The 27,367-nt window shown below is 50.4% G+C and overlaps 1 protein-coding gene across 2 annotated transcripts in view; it reads right to left on the bottom strand.

Annotated features, from left to right (window-relative positions):
- Positions 1-26,115, bottom strand: part of DCUN1D1 (defective in cullin neddylation 1 domain containing 1) — an 85,375-nt gene extending 59,260 nt beyond the window's left edge. The window contains exon 1 of one of the 2 annotated variants that reach the window (XM_075340571.1): positions 26,096-26,115. Coding sequence is in view for 1 of the 2 variants with exons in the window: in XM_075340570.1 (XP_075196685.1) it covers positions 25,656-25,658 (3 nt within the window). In the remaining variant the exon portion in view is untranslated. Of the gene's footprint in view, positions 1-25,655; positions 25,932-26,095 lie in introns of those variants that run through there. The other variant, XM_075340570.1, reaches the window with a different exon arrangement.
- Positions 26,116-27,367: the final 1,252 nt, after the last annotated feature.

Here is a 27,367-nt window from a genome sequence, read left to right as displayed (position 1 = left end):
GGTTCTCTGGTCTGATGAGACCAAGATCGAGATCTTTGGTGCCAACCACACACGTGACGTTTGGAGACTGGATGGCACTGCATACGACCCCAAGAATACCATCCCTACAGTCAAGCATGGTGGTGGCAGCATCATGCTGTGGGGCTGTTTCTCAGCTAAGGGGCCTGGCCATCTGGTCCGCATCCATGGGAAGATGGATAGCACGGCCTACCTGGAGATTTTGGCCAAGAACCTCCGCTGCTCCATCAAGGATCTTAAGATGGGTCGTCATTTCATCTTCCAACAAGACAACGACCCAAAGCACACAGCCAAGAAAACCAAGGCCTGGTTCAAGAGGGAAAAAATCAAGGTGTTGCAGTGGCCTAGTCAGTCTCCTGACCTTAACCCAATTGAAAACTTGTGGAAGGAGCTCAAGATTAAAGACCACATGAGACACCCAAAGAACCTAGATAACTTGGAGAAGATCTGCATGGAGGAGTGGGCCAAGATAACTCCAGAGACCTGTGCCGGCCTGATCAGGTCTTATAAAAGACGATTATTAGCTGTAATTGCAAACAAGGGTTATTCCACAAAATATTAAACCTAGGGGTTGAATAATAATTGACCCACACTTTTATGTTGAAAATTTATTAAAATTTAACTGAGCAACATAACTTGTTGGTTTGTAAGATTTATGCATCTGTTAATAAATCCTGCTCTTGTTTGAAGTTTGCAGGCTGTAACTTATTTGCATCTTATCAAACCTGCTAAATCTGCAGGGGGTTGAATACTACTTGTAGGCACTGTATTTAAGTGAAAAATGTATTGTAGTACAATGTGAACATCAGACATTTAATAATTTTTATGATACAATAATCAAGATATTTGGATAGAACATAAAATATATTTATTGGAATACAACTTTAGAACACAAACTGTAATAAATTGTAAATATGTAATATACAGTAGATTACATATATATCTTGTGTGTGTATATATATATATATATATATATATATATATATATATATATATATATACACACACACACATACACACAAGATATATATATATATATATATGTAATCTACTGTATATTACATATTTACAATTTATTACAGTTTGTGTTCTAAAGTTGTATTCCAATAAATATATTTTATGTTCTATCCAAATGTCTTGATTATTGTATCATAAAAATTATTAAATGTCTGATGTTCACATACACATGTTCATGTATTACAATAAATTTTTCACCTAACTATAAGCAATATGTGTAGGAGTCGGAGTCGGTGCAAGAGAAATTGAGGAGTCGGAGTCGAAGGTTTGGTTTACCGACTCCACAGCCCGGCTAAAAGCCCAATCTTTGTTAGACAAACGTCACACAACTACTATGGTTACATGTATAAAAAGTGTGAACAAGGCCAAGGTTTACACTATGAAGTCTACAGTACTGGATGCACATATGCCACCCAGCAACTTTATAATATCTGCTTTCTATATTCATATCAAAAGCTTCATGCCAGGAATTACAGCACGTACACAAGTGATCAGTGATATCAGGCATTACAGCACGTACACAAGTGATCAGTGATATCAGGCATTACAGCACATACACAGGTGATCAGCGATGCCCAGCATTACAGCACGTACACAAGTGATCAGTGATGCCCGGCATTACAGCACATACACACGTGATCAGCGATGCCCGGCATTATAGCACATACACAGGTGATCAGTGATGTCAGGCATTACAGCACATACACAGGTGATCAGCGATGCCCGGCATTACAGCACATACACAGGTGATCAGCGATGTCTGGCATTACAGCACATACACAAGTGATCAGTGATGTCAGGCATTACAGCACGTACACAAGTGATCAGTGATATCAGGCATTACAGCACATACACAGGTGATCAGCGATGCCCAGCATTACAGCACGTACACAAGTGATCAGTGATGCCCGGCATTACAGCACATACACACGTGATCAGCGATGCCCGGCATTATAGCACATACACAGGTGATCAGTGATGTCAGGCATTACAGCACATACACAGGTGATCAGCGATGCCCGGCATTACAGCACATACACAGGTGATCAGCGATGCCCGGCATTACAGCATATACACAGGTGATCAGTGATGCCCTGCATTACAGCACATACACAGGTGATCAGTGATGCCCGGCATTACAGCACATACACAGGTCATCAGTGATGTCCGGCATTACAGCACATACACAGGTGATCAGTGATGTCCGGCATTACAGCACATACACAGGTGGTCAGTGATGCCCAGCATTACAGCACATACACCGGTGATGTCCGGCATTACAGCACATACACAGGTGATAGTGATGTCAGGCATTACAGCACATACACAGGTGATCAGCGATGTCAGGCATTACAGCACATACACAGGTGATCAGCGATGTCCGGCATTACTGCACATACACAGGTCATCAGTGATGTCCGGCATTACAGCACATACACAGGTGATCAGCGATGACCAGCATTACTGCACATACACAGGTGATCAGCGATGCCCGGCATTACAGCACATACACAGGTGATCAGCGATGCCCGGCATTACAGCCGATACACAGGTGGTCAGTGATGCCCAGCATTACAGCACATACACCGGTGATGTCCGGCATTACAGCACATACACAGGTGATAGTGATGTCAGGCATTACAGCACATACACAGGTGATCAGCGATGTCAGGCATTACAGCACATACACAGGTGATCAGCGATGTCCGGCATTACTGCACATACACAGGTCATCAGTGATGTCCGGCATTACAGCACATACACAGGTCATCAGTGATGTCCGGCATTACAGCACATACACAGGTCATCAGTGATGTCAGGCATTACAGCACATACACAGGTGATCAGCGATGACCAGCATTATTGCACATACACAGGTGATCAGCGATGCCCGGCATTACAGCACATACACAGGTGGTGTCCGGCATTACAGCACATACACAGGTGATCAGTGATGTCAGGCATTACAGCACATACACAGGTGATCAGCGATGTCAGGCATTACAGCACATACACAGGTGATCAGCGATGCCCGGCATTACAGCACATACACAGGTGATCAGCGATGCCCGGCATTACAGCATATACACAGGTGATCAGTGATGCCCTGCATTACAGCACATACACAGGTGATCAGTGATGCCCAGCATTACAGCACATACACAGGTGATCAGCGATGCCCGGCATTACAGCACATACACAGGTCATCAGTGATGTCCGGCATTACAGCACATACACAGGTGATCAGCGATGTCCGGCATTACAGCACATACACAGGTGATCAGCGATGACCAGCATTACTGCACATATACAGGTGATCAGCGATGCCCGGCATTACAGCCGATACACAGGTGGTCAGTGATGCCCAGCATTACAGCACATACACAGGTGATGTCCGGCATTACAGCACATACACAGGTGATCAGCGATGTCAGGCATTACAGCACATACACAGGTGATCAGCGATGTCAGGCATTACAGCACATACACAGGTGATCAGCGATGTCCGGCATTACTGCACATACACAGGTCATCAGTGATGTCCGGCATTACAGCACATACACAGGTGATCAGCGATGTCCGGCATTACTGCACATACACAGGTCATCAGTGATGTCCGGCATTACAGCACATACACAGGTGATCAGCGATGTCAGGCATTACAGCACATACACAGGTGATCAGCGATGTCAGGCATTACAGCACATACACAGGTGATCAGCGATGTCTGGCATTACTGCACATACACAGGTCATCAGTGATGTCCGGCATTACTGCACATACACAGGTGATCAGTGATGTCAGGCATTACAGCACATACACAGGTGATCAGTGATGTCAGGCATTACAGCACATACACAGGTGATCAGCGATGACCAGCATTACTGCACATACACAGGTGATCAGCGATGACCAGCATTACTGCACATACACAGGTGATCAGCGATGTCAGGCATTACTGCACATACACAGGTCATCAGTGATGTCCGGCATTACAGCACATACACAGGTGATCAGTGATGTCAGGCATTACAGCACGTACACAAGTGATCAGTGATATCAGGCATTACAGCACATACACAGGTGATCAGCGATGCCCAGCATTACAGCACGTACACAAGTGATCAGTGATGCCCGGCATTACAGCACATACACACGTGATCAGCGATGCCCGGCATTATAGCACATACACAGGTGATCAGTGATGTCAGGCATTACAGCACATACACAGGTGATCAGCGATGCCCGGCATTACAGCACATACACAGGTGATCAGCGATGCCCGGCATTACAGCATATACACAGGTGATCAGTGATGCCCTGCATTACAGCACATACACAGGTGATCAGTGATGCCCGGCATTACAGCACATACACAGGTCATCAGTGATGTCCGGCATTACAGCACATACACAGGTGATCAGTGATGTCCGGCATTACAGCACATACACAGGTGGTCAGTGATGCCCAGCATTACAGCACATACACCGGTGATGTCCGGCATTACAGCACATACACAGGTGATAGTGATGTCAGGCATTACAGCACATACACAGGTGATCAGCGATGTCAGGCATTACAGCACATACACAGGTGATCAGCGATGTCCGGCATTACTGCACATACACAGGTCATCAGTGATGTCCGGCATTACAGCACATACACAGGTGATCAGCGATGACCAGCATTACTGCACATACACAGGTGATCAGCGATGCCCGGCATTACAGCACATACACAGGTGATCAGCGATGCCCGGCATTACAGCCGATACACAGGTGGTCAGTGATGCCCAGCATTACAGCACATACACCGGTGATGTCCGGCATTACAGCACATACACAGGTGATAGTGATGTCAGGCATTACAGCACATACACAGGTGATCAGCGATGTCAGGCATTACAGCACATACACAGGTGATCAGCGATGTCCGGCATTACTGCACATACACAGGTCATCAGTGATGTCCGGCATTACAGCACATACACAGGTCATCAGTGATGTCCGGCATTACAGCACATACACAGGTCATCAGTGATGTCAGGCATTACAGCACATACACAGGTGATCAGCGATGACCAGCATTATTGCACATACACAGGTGATCAGCGATGCCCGGCATTACAGCACATACACAGGTGGTGTCCGGCATTACAGCACATACACAGGTGATCAGTGATGTCAGGCATTACAGCACATACACAGGTGATCAGCGATGTCAGGCATTACAGCACATACACAGGTGATCAGCGATGCCCGGCATTACAGCACATACACAGGTGATCAGCGATGCCCGGCATTACAGCATATACACAGGTGATCAGTGATGCCCTGCATTACAGCACATACACAGGTGATCAGTGATGCCCAGCATTACAGCACATACACAGGTGATCAGCGATGCCCGGCATTACAGCACATACACAGGTCATCAGTGATGTCCGGCATTACAGCACATACACAGGTGATCAGCGATGTCCGGCATTACAGCACATACACAGGTGATCAGCGATGACCAGCATTACTGCACATATACAGGTGATCAGCGATGCCCGGCATTACAGCCGATACACAGGTGGTCAGTGATGCCCAGCATTACAGCACATACACAGGTGATGTCCGGCATTACAGCACATACACAGGTGATCAGCGATGTCAGGCATTACAGCACATACACAGGTGATCAGCGATGTCAGGCATTACAGCACATACACAGGTGATCAGCGATGTCCGGCATTACTGCACATACACAGGTCATCAGTGATGTCCGGCATTACAGCACATACACAGGTGATCAGCGATGTCCGGCATTACTGCACATACACAGGTCATCAGTGATGTCCGGCATTACAGCACATACACAGGTGATCAGCGATGTCAGGCATTACAGCACATACACAGGTGATCAGCGATGTCAGGCATTACAGCACATACACAGGTGATCAGCGATGTCTGGCATTACTGCACATACACAGGTCATCAGTGATGTCCGGCATTACTGCACATACACAGGTGATCAGTGATGTCAGGCATTACAGCACATACACAGGTGATCAGTGATGTCAGGCATTACAGCACATACACAGGTGATCAGCGATGACCAGCATTACTGCACATACACAGGTGATCAGCGATGACCAGCATTACTGCACATACACAGGTGATCAGCGATGTCAGGCATTACTGCACATACACAGGTCATCAGTGATGTCCGGCATTACAGCACATACACAGGTGATCAGTGATGTCAGGCATTACAGCACATACACAGGTCATCAGTGATGTCCGGCATTACAGTACACACACAGGTGATCAGCGATGCCCGGCATTACAGCACATACACAGGTAATCAGTGATGTCTGCACAATACAAACCTGTCAGACTGGTCCTGACATATTCATAAACCAGGACAGGAAACTATTTAATCGCTGTACATTCCAGCATACTTGAATACAATAATTGCACATACAGGAGGATAATGAACTTGTTGCCGCTTTACAACACATCTGATTTTCTCACAATTTTCCAGGTCCCCCATAGACTGTACCCGTGTCCTAGAGCAGGGGGGCAGTGTGATAATGTAGAAATGGGAAAGTGGCTATTCCACTATTACATTCAGCAGACCAAGAGACAAAGGATTACAGATTAATGTTAGTTAAGAAGTTGTTCTCACTCATTAGAGGGACAAAATCGCTGCTAGGAGCTTCTATGAGGCCAAAATGATCAGATATGCTGAAATCCAACATGCCCAACACTTCTCTCCCAAACATCTGCCATCAGGGTGAGAATAAAACACACACACATTAGATGGTTGGGTGGTCCTGCCAGAATCAGTGGGCCTTCTGTGACCATCCTCGTGGATATACATGTTAGGCTGCTTTCACACTACGGTTTTTTAACATGCGTCATGAATGTTTGTTTGCTGTAAAAGCGGATCCTGCTTTTACAGCAAAAAAAACACATGCAAACGCATGTGTTATTTTGCAGGATCCTGTCACTTTAAGTTTATGGGCGGGCATTGGAGTCATGTGATCGGGAGTCAGTGGAACTGAATGTGATAGACTGGGAGCCGGCTTCTGACAGCTGCAGAGGCTCGTAACCAAGGTAAACATTGGGTAACTTGCTTGGATACCCGATGTTTACGTTGGTTATGAGCATCCGCAGGTGCTAGGAGCTGGACTCCCTGCACACGTAACCAATGTGAACATCGGGTAACTAAGAGAAGCGCTTTGCTTGGTTACCCGATATTTATCTTGGTTACGAGTGTCCGCAGCTCTCAGGCGGGGGAGAGGGAGAGGAGAGGGAGAGGAAGAGAGAGGCAGAGAAGGAGGGGGAGAGAGCGACTGATCACCCGAGGCTGGTTTCTACTTTCTAGGCATTCTCAGTAGAGAAAGCAGGATCCTGTCTATCAGCATGCCAGGGTTAGGCTGCTTTCACACTACGTCTTTTTAACATGCGTCCTGAACGTTTTTTTGCTGCAAAAGCGGATCCTGCTTTTACAGCAAAAAACGCATGCAAACGCATGTGTTACTTTGCAGGATCCTGTCACTGGATGTTTAGGGGCGGGCATTGGAGTCATGTGATCGGGAGTGAGGGGAACTAAACGTGCCAGACTGGGAGCCGGCTTCTTACAACTGCGGAGGTTCGTAACCAAGGCAAACATCGGGTATACTTGCTTGGATACCCGATATTTACTTTGGTTACGAGCGTCTGCAGCTGCTAGGAGCAGGGCTGCCTGCTCCCTGCACACATAACCAACGTAAACATCGGGTAACTAAGATAAGTGGTTACCCGATATTTACCTTGGTTACGAGTGTCCGCAGCTCTCAGGTGGAGGAGAGGGAGGGGGAGAGACAGAGAGGGAAGAGAGAGGGACTGATCATGGGGCTGGTTTCTGTGCATGCTCAGTAGAGCAAGCAGGATCCTGTCTATCAGCATGCCAGCGTTCACATACGTTTGCGTGCAGTTTAGTCAGGATCCAGCAATTTGCAGTATTTGGACGCAGCTCAAAAACGCTACATGTAGCGTTTTTGAAAGATGTTAAAAAACTGCAAGTCGCTGGATCCTCACTATAACGCATGCAAACGCAGATGAACGCATGTTAACGCGAGTCCATTGCAAATGCATTGAAATGAAAACGCATTTGCACTGGATCCGTTTTTGCCTTAAAAAAAACGTTCAGGACGCGTGTTAAAAAGACGTAGTGTGAAAGCAGCCTTAACATACATTTGTGTGCAGTATAGTCAGGATCCAGCAATTTGCAGTATTTGGACGCAGCTCAAAAACGCTACAAGTAGCATTTTTGAAAAATGTTAAAAAACTGCAAGTCGCTGGATCCTCACTATAACGCACGCAAACGCAGGTGAACGCATGTTGACGCGAGTCCATTGCAAATGCATTGAAATGAAAACACATTTGCACTTGATCCGTTTTTGCGTTAAAAAAAACGTTCATGACGGATGTTAAAAAAACGTAGCGTGAAAGCCGCCAATGCTGTATTCACACTGGTCAATATCAAGCCAGTGTCGAGTGACTATACGCACGGTTTCTGGCGATCGTTTACAGAAACAGACAAGCAATAATGGGGACAGACTCCCTAATTACGACTTTTATGTTCCCATTCAGCGTCACGTGTCCTTGTACATGGGATAAAGTGCTGCCGATAACATTGATTATTATTTTGCCGATAAAGCAATCTGATCGGCCCGCAAACAAGCGTTTCGCTCACTTGTCGGTTGATTGCGGATGTGTTTACATGGAGGGACTATCGGACAATGGAAAGAAAAGTTAACCTGTTCAAGACCAGGTCATTCTCCTTCAATCCTGGCGGGGCACAATTTTAGGTAACTCTTACATTTTTCAGTGATACGTTGGGTCTAATTTTTGTTGTTTTCATTTTTATTTGCTGATAACTTGCAATGTTGGGGAAGGGGAAGGAAATGTGTGTTTTTAAGATTAAAAAAAAAAAAAAAAAATCACCACCAAAATCTATTTTAAATTTTTGTTCCCCTTTCCGTGGCAATTATTTGTATATATTGAACATATGTTTTATTTATTTTTTCCTTATGAGGGTGGGGCTTGAATTAGAAGTTCAAACTCGCAGAGTTTTGCTTTTTGTTTTTTTATTAATTTCCCACATTGTGCTCCAAACATCAGGTCATAAAAGACCTTTGGGGGACATTTTCACATTTAAATAATATATAAAGGATTTCCCCTGTAACTGGAGCTCTTTCATTAGCCGCAGTTACAGGGTAAATTCAACCTCCTCGCTGCACTGCACAGCTGATCTGGGTCTCTTCAGACTCAGCAGCTCCTGTGCCATCTGGTCGCTGGGTCCAGTGGAGGAGGAAGCACAGACAGCACTTCCTATACTGTATATAAAAGCACTTGTTCAGCGCTTTGAATACAGGGATCAGAAAGGCAGATACAATGAAAAACCAACTCTGCCTTCTCTATGGGGTGTTTGACAGCCAGCTCCACACTACTGTTCGATCTTTATGCAACTGTTAACTCTGGAATCACATTTCTAAAACGTGAAGTAATAGGAGACCGCCTGGACATCTTAAAGGGAATTTGTCACCAGATTTGGCGACTATAAGCTGCGGTAACCACCAGTGAGCTCTTATATACAGCATTCCAGAATGGGGTATAAAAGAGCCCAGGACGCACTGTAGAACGTAAAAAAAAATCACTTTTATTATACTCACCTAAGGGGCGGTCCAGGCCGATGGGTGTTGCTGCTCTCCAGTACGGCGCCTCCTCTCTGCGGTGGTCGCCGTCCTCCCTCTACTCAACCATGAATAGATGACATGTCCTGTGCAGGTGCACTTTGATCTGCCATGCTCAGGGCAGATCAAAGTATTGTAATGCGAAGGCGCGAGGAAAGGTTAAAGACCGCCCGTGCATGAGCACTACAATACTTTGAGCTGCCCTCAGCAGGGTAGGTCAAGATGTGCCCGCGCAGGACACATCATCCATACTCGGCTGGGTAGAAGGAGGACGGCAATCACAGCTAAGAGAAGGTGGCGAACAGGAGAGCAGAGACACCCATCGGACCGGACCGCCCTCTAGGGGAGTAGAATAAAAGTGTTTTTTATGTTCTGTAGAGCAGCCTGGGCTCTTATATACAGTATTATGGAATGCTATATACAAGAGCTCACTGGTGGTGGCTGCAGTTCAGAAGGAAAAAACCTAGTTTCAAGTTCCCTTTAAGTCTAGAGCCAGTTCTGAAGTAGATAAAGTGCAAAAACGTGTGGTAACATAGTTAGTCATATACTTACATGGAAAATAAGGGTTCCTTTTAATGGATTTTGTTTGGTATAGGCTCGGGGTTTCCATAATTACTCTGTATTTTTCCCCAACATACACAATTTATATAATATATTTGGATGTCGGATATACTTTTTCAATTTTCCTTTTTTATCTGAGCCCTTTATTGGGGCAGGTTACTTTATTCAATACTTTTTAAAGAATTGATATATATGTAAACTTGTAAAACACATGCCGAAACCACACCAAAATCCATGTATGTAATTGCCCCAAGACAGCCTAACAGTCTGTGTACCTGTTCTGATGAAACAACCTATAGTTCAGACATACGGGCCAAGCCGGATGTAAACAGAGCCTTAGGCACTGTTCACAAAGTAAGCCATGACCCTGCATTCATCGCACAAGAAATGCAGACATCTCTGGACAGCCATTGTCTAATCTGAACGGTTTCCATAGTTCGGATGCATGTTGGGATTTTTGTAGCAGCTTCGAGGTTCGGAAACCCTGAAGCCGACATGGAAGTGACATGCACGGTCTTTTTTTCCCCACTAGGCGCTTTTCACCCTAAAGACTGACCGTATGACCAGCACACAGGGGTTTTATAACTGAAAGGAATAGGAAGAGTGTTATAAGCATTTTTAGAGCCATTTTTCAAGCATCTTCTGTTAAATTACCAATGAGGCCTTCCTTGAGGATTTAGGAGCACAATATCGCAATCTTAGGCTGCTTTCACACATTTGTTTTTTGCTGAGCGGCACAATACGGCGCTTAGCAGAAAAAAATGCAACCGTTTTTTTTTGGCGCCAGTTGCGTTTTTTCCCGCATAGACTTGCATTAGCGCCGTATTGTGCCGCATGACCTTGCGTTGCGCCCGGTTTTTGCCGGATGCGGCATATTTAGCCCATGCGGCGGCCGGATGGAACGTTGTACGGCGTGATGTGGCGCGATTTACAATGCAAGCCTATGGACGCCGGATGCAGCGTCCTGTGGCAAAGAGCGCATCCGGCCGCCGGATGCGTTTTTTTGCACTGCACATGCTAAGTTTCAAGCCGCATCCGTCAAAAAACGGACGGTCCACATGGAAAAACTTATGCAACGGATCCGTTTTTTTCGCCACAACCGTTGCATAGGTTTTTGAGCTGGATTGAGCCGCACTGCAAAAACCGGATGTGTGAAAGCAGCCTTAGTATTGTGCCGCCAAACCCACCATTCTGACCTAATCTAAAAGGCTCACATACCACCAGCAACAAGCGCATATCCAACTATGTACAGACAAGTTTAAGGGGTTAATTAGTGCTGATTTTAGAGCAAATAACAAAATGTGTGTGGGGGGGGGTATTTCCACATGACACAGTTTAAGGTTTTTAACAGAAATAATCTACAACAATTCATGTCCACTTTTGAGCCCTAAGGACGTGTTCACACAGAGTCTTGTTTGAGTTTTTAAACTGGGTATGTGACCACGAAGAGCCCTTGTAGTAAAAGCCACTTCAGGAGGGATAGTCCCATCTCCAAGATCCTATCCCAATATGTAGTAGGTGTAATAATAAGAATAATATTAGCAAATACCTCCAATTAGAAATGTATATAGTCATGTCTATTACTTCATGTGAAGGGCATTACTTATTAGGTAACCATGGTTACGGCCACAACCAACTAACTGTCACTATGAGTGGCTGTAACCATGGATACCTAAATTGCAATGCCCTGCACATGAGGTAAGAGATATGGCTATATCAGTAGATGTATACATTTCTAATTGGAAGTAGCTTCTGCTGATATTATTATTATTACTACTACTACTATATACTACATATTATCATAGGGTCCTGGAGATGGGAATACCCCTTGTCTTTTGTGAGGAGAAGGAGGGGGGTTGGTCATTACCTGAGCATTTTTTTTTTTACTTTTTTGGCTACTGGCATTTTTTGGAGGGTTCCTCCATGGTTTTATGACTTTTTTTCCCCTTCATTCCATTGGATAATGAAGAAATCTCTATGCCTTTTTTAAAAGTAATGTGAAAACACTCAAAAAAAAAAAACAAACACCCGAGCGTCTCTTGAGCTTTTCTATTGACTTGTAGAGTGCAGAGCGCCCGACAGACGGAAACCCCCAGAAGAACGGACCCGTCACTTATTTTTTATCACTTGGCGATTTTAGCAGCCTGAAGGGGTTAGAAGACGGGGAGCCTGAACAGTAATCGTCTGCACAGAAAGGCGACAATCACTCTTTACAGGCATTTTCGGAGGTGGAATCCACAGGGAAAAAAGGACATTGTGACAAAGTTTTTCTTTCTTTCAAGCACTTTCATTCCAAAAACTCAGTGAAAAGACTCTGGACACAAGGTACGCCGGGTCCACACGGCACAGATCTGCCAGAAACAAGACCGGGCCTGGTGGAGCAAGCCAGCCGCCACCGCAGACTAGCACTTTACATACTGTGCGGGCATTTCCCGGAGTCTGTGCACATCCTCTATTCTCCAGAATCACTGCCAGCATTTACATTGTGCAAACGCGGACGGTGTCTCTGGGACCTGACGTGTGCACAGGAGCCGCCATAGCTTCCTATACAATGTCTCAGTTTCCGCCATACGTCCCTATACGATGTCCCTTTCCGCCATACGTCCCTATACGATGTCTCTTTCAGCCATACGTCCCTATACAATGTCTCTTTCCGCCATACGTCCCTATACGATGTCTCTTTCCGCCACAGCTCCCTATACGATGTCTTTTTACGCCACAGCTCCCTATACGATGTCTCTTTCCGCCATACGTCCCTATACGATGTCTCTTTCCGCCATACGTCCCTATACGATGTCTCTTTCCGCCATACGTCCCTATACGATGTCTCTTTCCGCCACAGCTCCCTATACGATGTCTTTTTACGCCACAGCTCACTATACGATGTCTCTTTCCGCCATACGTCTCTATACGATGTCCCTTTCCGCCATACGTCCCTATACGATGTCTCTTTCAGCCATACGTCCCTATACAATGTCTCTTTCCGCCATACGTCCCTATACAATGTCTCTTTCCGCCATACGTCCCTATACAATGTCTCTTTCCGCCATACGTCCCTATACGATGTCTCTTTCCGCCATACGTCCCTATACGATGTCTCTTTACGCCACAGCTCCCTATACGATGTCTTTTTACGCCACAGCTCCCTATACGATGTCTCTTTCCGCCATACGTCCCTATACGATGTCTCTTTCCGCCATACGTCCCTATACGATGTCTCTTTCCGCCATACGTCCCTATACGATGTCTCTTTCCGCCATACGTCCCTATACGATGTCTCTTTCCGCCATACGTCCCTATACGATGTCTTTTTACGCCACAGCTCCCTATACGATGTCTCTTTCCGCCATACGTCCCTATACGATGTCTCTTTCCGCCATACGTCCCTATACGATGTCTCTTTCCGCCATACGTCCCTATACGATGTCCCTTTACGCCACAGCTCCCTATACGATGTCTTTTTACGCCACAGCTCCCTATACGATGTCTCTTTCCGCCATACGTCCCTATACGATGTCTCTTTCCGCCATACGTCCCTATACGATGTCTCTTTCCGCCATACGTCCCTATACGATGTCTCTTTCCGCCATACGTCCCTATACGATGTCTCTTTCCGCCATACGTCCCTATACGATGTCTCTTTCCGCCATACGTCCCTATACGATGTCTCTTTCCGCCATACGTCCCTATACGATGTCTTTTTACGCCACAGCTCCCTATACGATGTCTCTTTCCGCCATACGTCCCTATACGGTGTCTCTTTCCGCCATACGTCCCTATACGATGTCGCTTTCCGCCATACGTCCCTATACGATGTCTCTTTCCGCCATACGTCCCTATACGATGTCTCTTTCCGCCATACGTCCCTATACGATGTCTCTTTCCGCCATACGTCCCTATACGATGTCTCTTTCCGCCATACGTCCCTATACGATGTCTCTTTCCGCCATACGTCCCTATACGATGTCTCTTTCCGCCATACGTCCCTATACGATGTCTTTTTACGCCACAGCTCCCTATACGATGTCTCTTTCCGCCATACGTCCCTATACGATGTCTCTTTCCGCCATACGTCCCTATACGATGTCTCTTTCCGCCATACGTCCCTATACGATGTCCCTTTACGCCACAGCTCCCTATACGATGTCTTTTTACGCCACAGCTCCCTATACGATGTCTCTTTCCGCCATACGTCCCTATACGATGTCTCTTTCCGCCATACGTCCCTATACGATGTCTCTTTCCGCCATACGTCCCTATACGATGTCTCTTTCCGCCATACGTCCCTATACGATGTCTCTTTCCGCCATACGTCCCTATACGATGTCTCTTTCCGCCATACGTCCCTATACGATGTCTCTTTCCGCCATACGTCCCTATACGATGTCTTTTTACGCCACAGCTCCCTATACGATGTCTCTTTCCGCCATACGTCCCTATACGGTGTCTCTTTCCGCCATACGTCCCTATACGATGTCGCTTTCCGCCATACGTCCCTATACGATGTCTCTTTCCGCCATACGTCCCTATACGATGTCTCTTTCCGCCATACGTCCCTATACGATGTCTCTTTCCGCCATACGTCCCTATACGATGTCTCTTTCCGCCATACGTCCCTATACGATGTCTCTTTCCGCCATACGTCCCTATACGATGTCTCTTTCCGCCATACGTCCCTATACGATGTCTTTTTACGCCACAGCTCCCTATACGATGTCTCTTTCCGCCATACGTCCCTATACGATGTCTCTTTCCGCCATACGTCCCTATACGATGTCTCTTTCCGCCATACGTCCCTATACGATGTCTCTTTCCGCCATACGTCCCTATACGATGTCCCTTTACGCCACAGCTCCCTATACGATGTCTTTTTACGCCACAGCTCCCTATACGATGTCTCTTTCCGCCATACGTCCCTATACGATGTCTCTTTCCGCCATACGTCCCTATACGATGTCTCTTTCCGCCATACGTCCCTATACGATGTCTCTTTCCGCCATACGTCCCTATACGATGTCTCTTTCCGCCATACGTCCCTATACGATGTCTCTTTCCGCCATACGTCCCTATACGATGTCTCTTTCCGCCATACGTCCCTATACGATGTCTTTTTACGCCACAGCTCCCTATACGATGTCTCTTTCCGCCATACGTCCCTATACGGTGTCTCTTTCCGCCATACGTCCCTATACGATGTCGCTTTCCGCCATACGTCCCTATACGATGTCTCTTTCCGCCATACGTCCCTATACGATGTCTCTTTCCGCCATACGTCCCTATACGATGTCTCTTTCCGCCATACGTCCCTATACGATGTCTCTTTCCGCCATACGTCCCTATACGATGTCTCTTTCCGCCATACGTCCCTATACGATGTCTCTTTCCGCCATACGTCCCTATACGATGTCTCTTTCCGCCATACGTCCCTATACGATGTCTTTTTACGCCACAGCTCCCTATACGATGTCTCTTTCCGCCATACGTCCCTATACGATGTCTCTTTCCGCCATACGTCCCTATACGGTGTCTCTTTCCGCCATACGTCCCTATACGATGTCTCTTTCCGCCATAGCTCCCTATACGATGTCTCTTTCCGCCATACGTCCCTATACGATGTCTCTTTCCGCCATACGTCCCTATACGATGTCTCTTTCCGCCATACGTCCCTATACGATGTCTCTTTCCGCCATACGTCCCTATACGATGTCTCTTTCCGCCATACGTCCCTATACGATGTCTCTTTCTGCCATACGTCCCTATACGATGTCTCTTTCCGCCATACGTCCCTATACGATGTCTCTTTCCGCCATACGTCCCTATACGATGTCTCTTTCCGCCATACGTCCCTATACGATGTCTCTTTCCGCCATACGTCCCTATACGATGTCTATTTCCGCCACAGCTCCCTATACGATGTCTTTTTACGCCACAGCTCACTATACGATGTCTCTTTCCGCCATACGTCCCTATACGGTGTCTCTTTCCGCCATACGTCCCTATACGATGTCTCTTTCCGCCATACGTCCCTATACGATGTCTCTTTCCGCCATACGTCCCTATACGGTGTCTCTTTCCGCCATACGTCCCTATACGGTGTCTCTTTCCGCCATACGTCCCTATACGGTGTCTCTTTCCGCCATAGCTCCCTATACGATGTCTCTTTCCGCCATACGTCCCTATACGATGTCTCTTTCCGCCATACGTCCCTATACGATGTCTCTTTCCGCCATACGTCCCTATACGATGTCTCTTTCCGCCATACGTCCCTATACGATGTCTCTTTCCGCCATACGTCCCTATACGATGTCTCTTTCCGTCATACGTCCCTATACGATGTCTCTTTCCGCCATACGTCCCTATACGATGTCTCTTTCCGCCATACGTCCCTATACGATGTCTCTTTCCGCCATACGTCCCTATACGATGTCTCTTTCCGCCATACGTCCCTATACGATGTCTCTTTCCGCCATACGTCCCTATACGATGTCTCTTTCCGCCATACGTCCCTATACGATGTCTATTTCCGCCATACGTCCCTATACGATGTCTCTTTCCGCCATACGTCCCTATACGATGTCTCTTTCCGCCATACGTCCCTATACGATGTCTCTTTCCGCCATACGTCCCTATACGATGTCTCTTTCCGCCATACGTCCCTATACGATGTCTTTTTACGCCACAGCTCCCTATACGATGTCTCTTTCCGCCATACGTCCCTATACGATGTCTCTTTCCGCCATACGTCCCTATACGATGTCTCTTTCCGCCATGGTCCTTGTCCAGATGGTGCTGCAAGCAAGTCCGTTCAAAAGCAGTCAAGAAAGAGTCCAAGTCTCCATCCTTCTCCAGCACTGGGAAGTCCTCAACACGGACCTTTGGAAGTTTGGTGTCTCGAAGGTCACATATGGACAAGATGAGGAGCAGCTCACCCAAGGTTCCTCAACGAGCCAGATGCCAGCCCTCCGCTCTGAAAGGGACAGTGAATCGCCTAGCTCTGCAGCGTGCCGCAGATCACCACGTGCCATTCCACCGAGCCTGGGAGGCTCGGATAGCCTTCTTCAAATGGCTATGGCCCTTCTCCAGGCTGGACACCAGAAGGGCTACAAGGAACTCCTGGCAGAGCGCAGGGCAGAGCGGCAGGCAGCGCGTGACGCTGAGGCTGCGGAGCGGCACGCAGAGCGTGAGGCTGCGGAGCGAGAGCGGCAGGCAGCGCGTGAAGAGCGAGAGCGAGAGCGACAGGCAGACCGTGACTACCAGCTGCAGCTAGCTCAGCTCCGGCCCTCATCAGCCACATGTGACCTTCGAGACACCAAACTTCCAAAGGTCCGTGTTGAGGACTTCCCAGTGCTGGAGAAGGATGGAGACTTGGACTCTTTCTTGACTGCTTTTGAACGGACTTGCTTGCAGCACCATCTGGACAAGGACCAGTGGGCCAAATACCTGACCCCCCGTTTAAGGGGTAAGGCCCTGGATATCCTTGGGGACTTGCCTGCTGAGGCAGATCAGGGCTACGACACCATCAAGCGGGCCCTGATCCAACAGTACAACCTCACTCCAGAGTCCTACCGCAAGAAGTTCCGGAGCCTACAGAAGGGACCAAAGGACTCCTGGGCTGACCACCGGCGGGCACTTGCCCGAGCTGCCGACCACTGGACCCAAGGCCTGCAGCTTTCCACCGGACCGGAGATCCTGGACTTGTTCATCACGGAGCAACTCTTGTGGAACTGCCCTGAGGATCTCCGCCAGTTCATCCGAGACCAGAAGCCAAAGGGGTCCACGGCTACAGCTGCCCTTGCCAATGACTACACCAACAACCGGGCCCCTGAGGCCAGGAGAGCGGCCACCAGCAGCACCTGGAGAGGGGGTAAGATGAATTCGGCGACTGCCCCACCTGCCCCTAGACTGCAGGGGGTGTCCCCCTCAACTCCCCTCTCCAGGCCCGTGGCGGAACCAAGACGGTGCCACCAGTGCAACCTACCTGGACACTTCAAGGCCATGTGCCCTCAGCGTCCCAAGGCCCCGGCTCCGTCCCAAGGGCCGCCCAAGGTGTATTGTGTGGGTGGGGGTGGTGGTAGGTCCCTGGACAGCTTCCAACCTGTCACCGTCGGCCGGTCTGTGACCATAGGACTGCGAGACAGCGCCTCGGAGGTGACTCTGGTGCGGCCTGAGATGGTGTCCCCCCAAGACTTGATCCCTGGAAAAACCCTCGCTGTCTCCGGGATTGGAGGCATTGACCCGGCGCTGCCTGTTGCTGACATTTATGTGGACTGGGGCGCAGGGCGAGGGGTGAGAGAGGTGGGGGTAACTGATCGGATCCCTGCAAACGTGCTACTTGGGACAGATTTGGGGCAGATAACCTCCCAGTTTGGGCCCCCCCCAAGGGCTGAACCTTCAGCCCGTACTGACATGACTCCTAACAATGTTAATGTGTTATCTATGAATGATGTAAGGGAGGAGGGAGTGAACTCTGATATTTCTGCTTGCATAGACACCATAGACACACACTCAGCTGCAGCTGTGACAGGGGAGGGGGTCAGAGAAAGGTGTGACAATGCCTCTACAAGTAACCAGCCTGTGAGCTGGGATCTGTTGCCCTCTGCAGGGATAAGCAGAGAGCAGGGTGCTGCAGGGGGAGGACCAGTGTGTGGGGTGGGGGCTACCACAGCAAATGTGGGGTCCCCAGAGATTTCACAGCGGGGTTCTGTTGCTGCAGGAGGGGAACAGGCAGGTGAGATTGGGGCCGGTCCAGGAGCGGAAGTGCTCCCAGGTAAGATCTCGGTGCATGGTTCCCCCACAACCGGGGTGTCAGGAAGCCAGGTAGGTCTGCCTGAACCGGCGACTTGGTCAGGAACGGAGGAGGAGCAGGCACGACCCACGGTCGCAGCGGCTGTGGCCGCTGTCACCCGCAGTGGGAGTGCTGGAAGCCAAGGGGCCTCCCGGAGGTCCGATAGCTCTCCCCCTTCTGACCAAGTGGCAGCCGAGTCAGGTGGAGGCCAGGACACAGGTCCCGGGGTACTGACTGAAGATGTGACAGTCTCGTCGATTCTGGCCACATCTAGTCAGGGGTTTCAGGCAGCGTTAGAAGCTGACGACAGCCTGAAAGCTCTTAAGGAGCAGGCGGCACAGCCTCCCTCGGACTCGGACCCGGAGCGAGTGGTCTGGGACCAAGGACGGCTGTACCGGGCCACGGTCCAGCAGGGTTCACCGGAGGCGTGGCCCAGGGACCGACAGTTAGTGGTACCCTATCCGTTCCGGACGGAGTTGTTGCGGATCGCACATGAGATTCCGATGGCCGGACACCTAGGGATCGCTAAGACCAAGGCCAGGTTAAACCAGCATTTCTACTGGCCAAAAATGGGGGCCGATGTGGCTGCCTACTGCCGTTCGTGTGAAACCTGTCAGAGAGTGGGGAAGGCGGGGCCACACCCCAAAGCCCCACTGGTATCTCTGCCAATCATCGATGAGCCTTTCAGGAGGGTGGCTGTGGATCTGGTCGGCCCGCTGGCCATCCCCAGCAGCTCCGGGAAACGCTTCATACTGACGGTAGTGGACTATGCCACCCGGTACCCGGAAGCAGTGGCCTTGTCGTCCATTCGGGCTGACAAGGTGGCCACCGCATTGCTGGAGATTTTCTCCCGAGTGGGTTTTCCCCAGGAAATGCTCACTGACCGGGGGACCCAATTCATGTCCCAGCTGATGGAGGCCCTCTGTAAGCAAGTCCAGGTGCGACATCTGGTGGCCAGCCCGTACCATCCACAGACTAATGGCCTGTGCGAGCGGTTCAATGGCACCTTAAAGCAGATGCTTAAGATGTTGGTCGACTCCCATGGGCGTGACTGGGAGCAGTATCTCCCACACCTGTTATTTGCTTACCGGGAGGTTCCACAGGCCTCAACAGGATTCTCACCGTTTGAGCTCCTGTACGGGCGACGTGTGCGGGGCCCCCTGGCTCTGGTGAAAGAGGCTTGGGAAGGGGATTTGGCCACCCCTGGAGTGTCGGTTATCGAGTATGTCATGCGCTTCCGGGACAAAATGCAGGCCTTGACGCAACTGGTACACGACAATATGGCTCAAGCCCAGGCCGATCAGAAGCGTTGGTACGACCAGAACGCTTGTGAGAGGACCTACCAAGTGGGTCAAGAGGTGTGGGTACTGGTCCCCGTACCACAGGACAAGCTTCAGGCAGCCTGGGAAGGCCCATACCTCGTGTACCAGCAGCTCAACCCTGTGACGTACCTGGTCACCCTGGACCCTGCCCGTGGAAGGCGGAAGCCCTTCCATGTGAACATGATGAAGGCACATCATGAGCGGGAGGCATGTGCGCTCCCCGTGTGCAACCTGCCCGAGGAGGGAGAAGCGGAAACCCTCTTGGATATGCTAGCCCAGGTTAGGGCAGGCGGATCCATTGAGGATGTGGAGGTTGGCCACCAGCTCTTGGAAGACCAACGGTCCCAGCTGTGGGCCACCCTCCTCCCCTTCCGGGGGTTGTTTACCAACCAGCCCGGAAGGACTGACTTGGCTGTCCATCACGTGGACACTGGGGATCATCCCCCGATCCGGCGTTCAGCATATCGGGTCTCCCTGGAGGTGCAGCAACACATGCGCCAGGAGATTGACGAGATGCTGAAGCTGGGGGTGATCCAGGCATCCAACAGCGCTTGGGCCTCGCCTGTAGTCCTCGTCCCTAAGAAGGACCGAACCACTCGGTTCTGCGTGGACTACAGGGGGCTCAATGCTGTCACGGTCGCCGATGCGTACCCAATGCCACGCATCGATGACCTGCTCGATCAGTTGGCCGGGGCTCAGTACCTGACCATCATGGATCTGAGCCGGGGATATTGGCAGATCCCCCTGACTCGCAAGGCCAGGGAACGCTCTGCCTTTATTACCCCATTTGGACTATACGAGTCCACGGTGATGCCATTCGGGATGAGGAATGCCCCTGCCACTTTCCAGCGGATGGTCAACACCCTGCTCAAGGGACTTGAAGGGTACGCGGCCGCGTACCTAGATGACATTGCCGTCTTCAGTCCCACCTGGGAGGACCACCTAGAGCATCTAGCACAGGTGCTCAGGCGGATCCACCGGGCAGGTTTGACCATCAAGCCGGGAAAGTGTCAGCTGGCCATGAGCGAGGTCCAGTACCTCGGTCACCGGGTAGGTGGGAGAACACTGAAGCCCGAGCCTGAGAAAGTGGAAGCCATCGCATCCTGGCCCACCCCCAGGACCAAGAAGCAGGTGATGTCCTTCTTGGGGACCGCTGGGTACTATAGGAGGTTTGTTCCATGCTATAGTAGCCTGGCAAAGCCCTTGACGGACCTCACCAAGAAGAAGCTGCCCTCTGCAGTCGATTGGACAATGGACTGCGAGACAGCCTTCCGGGCCCTAAAGGACGCCCTGTCCAGCCCGCCCGTGCTACAGGCAGCCGACTTCACGCGGCCGTTTGTAGTACAGACCGACGCCAGTGACTTCGGCCTCGGTGCGGTGCTCAGCCAGGTGGACTCTGCGAGCCAAGAGCACCCAGTCTTGTACCTGAGCAGGAAGCTGTTACCAAGGGAAGTTGCCTATTCCACGATGGAGAAGGAGTGCCTGGCCATAGTGTGGGCCCTGCAGCGTCTGCAACCCTATCTATACGGGCGCCACTTCATCGTGGAGACGGACCACAATCCCCTCAGCTGGTTGCACACCGTCTCTGGGACGAATGGGCGATTGTTGCGATGGAGCCTTGCGCTCCAGCAATACAACTTCACCATTCGCCACAAAAGGGGCCGTGACCACGGTAACGCAGACGGGCTGTCCCGACAAGGAGAGGTCGCGGACGGGCGCACGGGGGAACACCGGAGTGTGCTGCCCCCTAGCGCCCTCAAAAGGGGGGAGGTGTGAGGCAAATCCCGGGATATGAAGATGAATTATGACTCCAGTCATAATCCCTCATCACTCCCTGGCAGTGCCCCCTCCCTTCTTGTCCTCAGTGTTCCACTTACACCTCCATGGCCATGTCCTGTGATATGGAAATGAGGTGGTGTGGGAACAATGGACACAGGATGACTCCCTGCCGTCACCCTGTAACAAGAGTTGTATCTCATTAGCAAGGCTATGGAAATAGCCAGACAGAACGACTCCAGTAAAAAATGGTTCATATCTCGCAAGCCATATTTCCGATAAATATGGCAACCATAAAAATGGTGTCTCCGCATGCGGACGATGCCGGCACACCCTTTTTATGGGAGCAGGACATTGGGAAATGCCCCAGGCGTGATATCAGCCAATGGGGAACTGGCAGACAGGTCATGAGTCCCCTCGTTCTGTAGCTAAATTCATAACTGTCACAATGAGAGCATTGGCGTCCGCCTACGACGCTCCCAGGCAAAGTTATGGCCCATATTCCATGTTGGGATATTGTCCATAACTCAAGCCAGGGGTGGAGCAGTGCTCCCTGTGAGGTCACTAAGGTAGGAGGGGACCTGGATCTGCCCAGGTTGATAACCCTACTTCGGCCATTTTCCAGTGTTCTTTCGCTGGGGGTCACGTGCAGGAAACATCTGCGGGAGTTCCTAGAAACCTGGTCTACAGCGCCCCCCTGTGGCCAGACGCACAAGGTAACTGATTGAATTGCATACCTGTTGTAAACCATGCTTTATCTGTAACTTTACTCTGACCTATGTATATTCTGTAGATTCCCTATTGTATATATTGTAGTTTCTAGTGTGCTTTAGGCTGATTAAATTATATAATTAATCTTGGGCTGTTCTGTTATCTCGATCTTGAATCCCACGTCTGTGTGTTCGGCTAATAGTTACCGTGAAGCGGTTGGTGGCAGCGAGTTTGTGCCAAGGATTATTGTGGGGAGGCCAGTGAGATTCGGGGAGATTTTATATATTCCGCCCGCGGAGGTCGGGGGAATATATACCCTACTCTCACCGGGGACCCTTCAATAATCGGCATAAGTAGTATAGCGGCCTCCTTGCTTATTGTCGGGCAATCCCATAATTGGCCTGACTATAAGAGGGGCGCTAGAGAGCGCGTCACGTGCTCTGTCTGTCGGTCGGGAGGTATAAAGGAGGGGTGACCCCCACTTGTTACCCCCCGATTGTGACGTACTGGTAGCCAGCGCGGGGGATTTCTGAGTGACCCCCCGGTGGTTTGTGACAACGTCCCTATACGATGTCTCTTTCCGCCATACGTCCCTATACGGTGTCTCTTTCCGCCATACGTCCCTATACGGTGTCTCTTTCCGCCATACGTCCCTATACGGTGTCTCTTTCCGCCATACGTCCCTATACGGTGTCTCTTTCCGCCATAGCTCCCTATACGATGTCTCTTTCCGCCATACGTCCCTATACGGTGTCTCTTTCCGCCATACGTCCCTATACGATGTCTCTTTCCGCCATACGTCCCTATACGATGTCTCTTTCCGCCATACGTCCCTATACGATGTCTCTTTCCGCCATACGTCCCTATACGGTGTCTCTTTCCGCCATACGTCCCTATACGGTGTCTCTTTCCGCCATACGTCCCTATACGGTGTCTCTTTCCGCCATAGCTCCCTATACGATGTCTCTTTCCGCCATACGTCCCTATACGGTGTCTCTTTCCGCCATACGTCCCTATACGATGTCTCTTTCCGCCATACGTCCCTATACGATGTCTCTTTCCGCCATACGTCCCTATACGATGTCTCTTTCCGCCATACGTCCCTATACGATGTCTCTTTCCGCCATACGTCCCTATACGATGTCTCTTTCCGCCATACGTCCCTATACGATGTCTCTTTCCGCCATACGTCCCTATACGATGTCTCTTTCCGCCATACGTCCCTATACGATGTCTCTTTCCGCCATACGTCCCTATACGATGTCTCTTTCCGCCATACGTCCCTATACGATGTCTCTTTCCGCCATACGTCCCTATACGATGTCTCTTTCCGCCATACGTCCCTATACGATGTCTCTTTCCGCCATAGGTCCCTATACGATGTCTCTTTCCGCCATAGGTCCCTATACGATGTCTCTTTCCGCCATAGGTCCCTATACGATGTCTCTTTCCGCCATACGTCCCTATACGATGTCTCTTTCCGCCATACGTCCCTATACGATGTCTCTTTCCGCCATACGTCCCTATACGATGTCTCTTTCCGCCATACGTCCCTATACGATGTCTATTTCCGCCATACGTCCCTATACGATGTCTCTTTCCGCCATACGTCCCTATACGATGTCTCTTTCCGCCATACGTCCCTATACGATGTCTCTTTCCGCCATACGTCCCTATACGATGTCTCTTTCCGCCATACGTCCCTATACGATGTCTTTTTACGCCACAGCTCCCTATACGATGTCTCTTTCCGCCATACGTCCCTATACGATGTCTCTTTCCGCCATACGTCCCTATACGATGTCTCTTTCCGCCATACGTCCCTATACGATGTCTCTTTCCGCCATACGTCCCTATACGATGTCTCTTTCCGCCATACGTCCCTATACGATGTCTCTTTCCGCCATACGTCCCTATACGATGTCTCTTTCCGCCATACGTCCCTATACGATGTCTCTTTCCGCCATACTTCCCTATACGATGTCTCTTTCCGCCATAGGTCCCTATACGATGTCTCTTTCCGCCATACGTCCCTATACGATGTCTCTTTCCGCCATACGTCCCTATACGATGTCTCTTTCCGCCATACGTCCCTATACGATGTCTCTTTCCGCCATACGTCCCTATACGATGTCTCTTTCCGCCATACGTCCCTATACGATGTCTCTTTCCGCAATACGTCCCTATACGATGTCTCTTTCCGCCATAGGTCCCTATACGATGTCTCTTTCCGCCATAGGTCCCTATGATGTCTCTTTCTGCCATAGGTCCCTATACGATGTCTCTTTCCGCCATACGTCCCTATACGATGTCTCTTTCCGCCATACGTCCCTATACGATGTCTCTTTCCGCCATAGGCCCCTATATGATGTCTCTTTCCGCCATAGGTCTCTATATGATGTCTCTTTCCGCCATAGGTCCCTATATGATGTCTCTTTCCGCTGTCCCCAGCTGCCAGGACAGGGGATGTTGCTATGTACACATCAATGGCACAGTAACATTGTGCCCAGGACTGCTATCAGCTCTCTGGGTGACACTGTGCCCACACACCCGCTCTGATGCCCAGGGCTGCAGACACCCGGGGGGTGACAGGAGCGGTACCCGGCCATGCTGGACAATACGCCGGCTCCCGGCAGCCACAGCTCAGCACTAGGCCCGGCCGCCCCGCTCTCCGGTAGCGCCCCGGCCGGCAACTGTACCGCCGCCGTCCGCTGCAGGCCGGGCTCTCACTCACCATGTTGGTGCTCGGCCTCCCGGGGAGTGTGAGTGGTGTTCTCCGCTCTCACGGGCTCTCTGCGATCTCGCTCATGCGCAATGATGCTGCGGCCTGCGGCACGTACGGCGGGATGAGGCCGGCACGGGAGGACAGTGCGCCGGGGACACAGCCGGAGAGGCCGCGGGAGACAGCTGCGACACAGGGGGCGGAGAGAGGGCAGTGTCAGTCACGGTGTCCGCACGATATAACCGCACTGGCCGCTCCATATATCCTGCTGCAGGGACAGACGCGATTCCCCCAGAACCAGGCACCCAGCAATGGGCAGGGCCCGCAGCACAGACTGGCCACCGCTATTATGTGCCACCGAGGCCGGCAGGCAGGAGTCTGGCGTCCCCCGGCGACCTGCAAACTCCAGACGGGCAGGAAACACCTCTGTGGGGGTCACGGGAGCACATTACCTGTTATGCTGTGGGGTGGGTGCAGACTTTGCTTGTGTGAACGAGGCCTAAGGCTGGGATTACAGGGACGTATATCACAGACCATATACAGCCGAAATGTCCAGACTGAGCGGGGGCTTCCTACCCCAACAATGTCCACATCGGGGGCTTCCTACCCCAACAATGTCCACATCGGGGGCTTCCTACCCCAACAATGTCCACACTGGGGGCTTCCTACCCCAACAATGTCCACACTGGGGGCTTCCTACCCCAACAATGTCCACATCGGGGGCTTCCTACCCCAACAATGTCCACATCGGGGGCTTCCTACCCCAACAATGTCCACATCGGGGGCTTCCTATCCCAACAATGTCCACATCGGGGGCTTCCTACCCCAACAATGTCCACATCGGGGGCTTCCTACCCCAACAATGTCCACTTCGGGGGCTTCCTACCTCAACAATGTCGACATCGGGGGCTTCCTACCCCAACAATATCCACATCAGGGGCTTCCTACCCCAACAATGTCCACATCGGGGGCTTCCTACCTCAACAATGTCCACATCGGGGGCTTCCTACCTCAACAATGTCCACATCGGGGGCTTCCTACCTCAACAATGTCCACATCGGGGGCTTCCTACCTCAACAATGTCCACATCGGGGGCTTCCTACCCCAACAATGTCCACATCGGGGGCTTCCTACCCCAACAATGTCCTCATCGGGGGCTTCCTACCCCAACAATGTCCAGACTGAGCGGGGGCTTCCTACCCCAACAATGTCCACATCGGGAGCTTCCTACCCCAACAATGTCCACATCGGGGGCGTCCTACCCCAACAGTGTCCAGACTGAGCGGGGGCGTCCTACCCCAACAGTGTCCAGACTGAGCGGGGGCGTCCTACCCCAACAGTGTCCAGACTGAGTGGGGGCTCCCAACCCCAACAATTTCTAGACTGACCAAGGGCTTCCTACCCCAACAGTGTCCAGACTGAGCGGGGGCGTCCTACCCCAACAGTGTCCAGACTGAGCGGGGGCGTCCTACCCCAACAGTGTCCAGACTGAGCGGGGGCTCCCACCCCCAACAATGTACACATCGGGTGCTTCCTACCCCAACAGTGACCAGACTGAGCGGGGGCTCCCGACCCCAACAATTTCTAGACTAACCAAGGGCTTCCTACCCCAACAGTGTCCAGACTGAACGGGAGATTCTGACCCCAAAAATGTCCAGACTGAGCTGGGGTTCCGACCCCAAAAATGTCTAGACTGACCGGGAATTCCCGACACCAAAAATATC

Source organism: Anomaloglossus baeobatrachus, chromosome 3, assembly GCF_048569485.1.
Source record: "Anomaloglossus baeobatrachus isolate aAnoBae1 chromosome 3, aAnoBae1.hap1, whole genome shotgun sequence".
Classification (NCBI taxonomy): Eukaryota; Metazoa; Chordata; class Amphibia; order Anura; family Aromobatidae; genus Anomaloglossus; species Anomaloglossus baeobatrachus.
The sequence above is the reverse complement of the archived record's forward strand: the minus strand, read 5'-3'. Positions and strand labels throughout refer to the sequence as shown.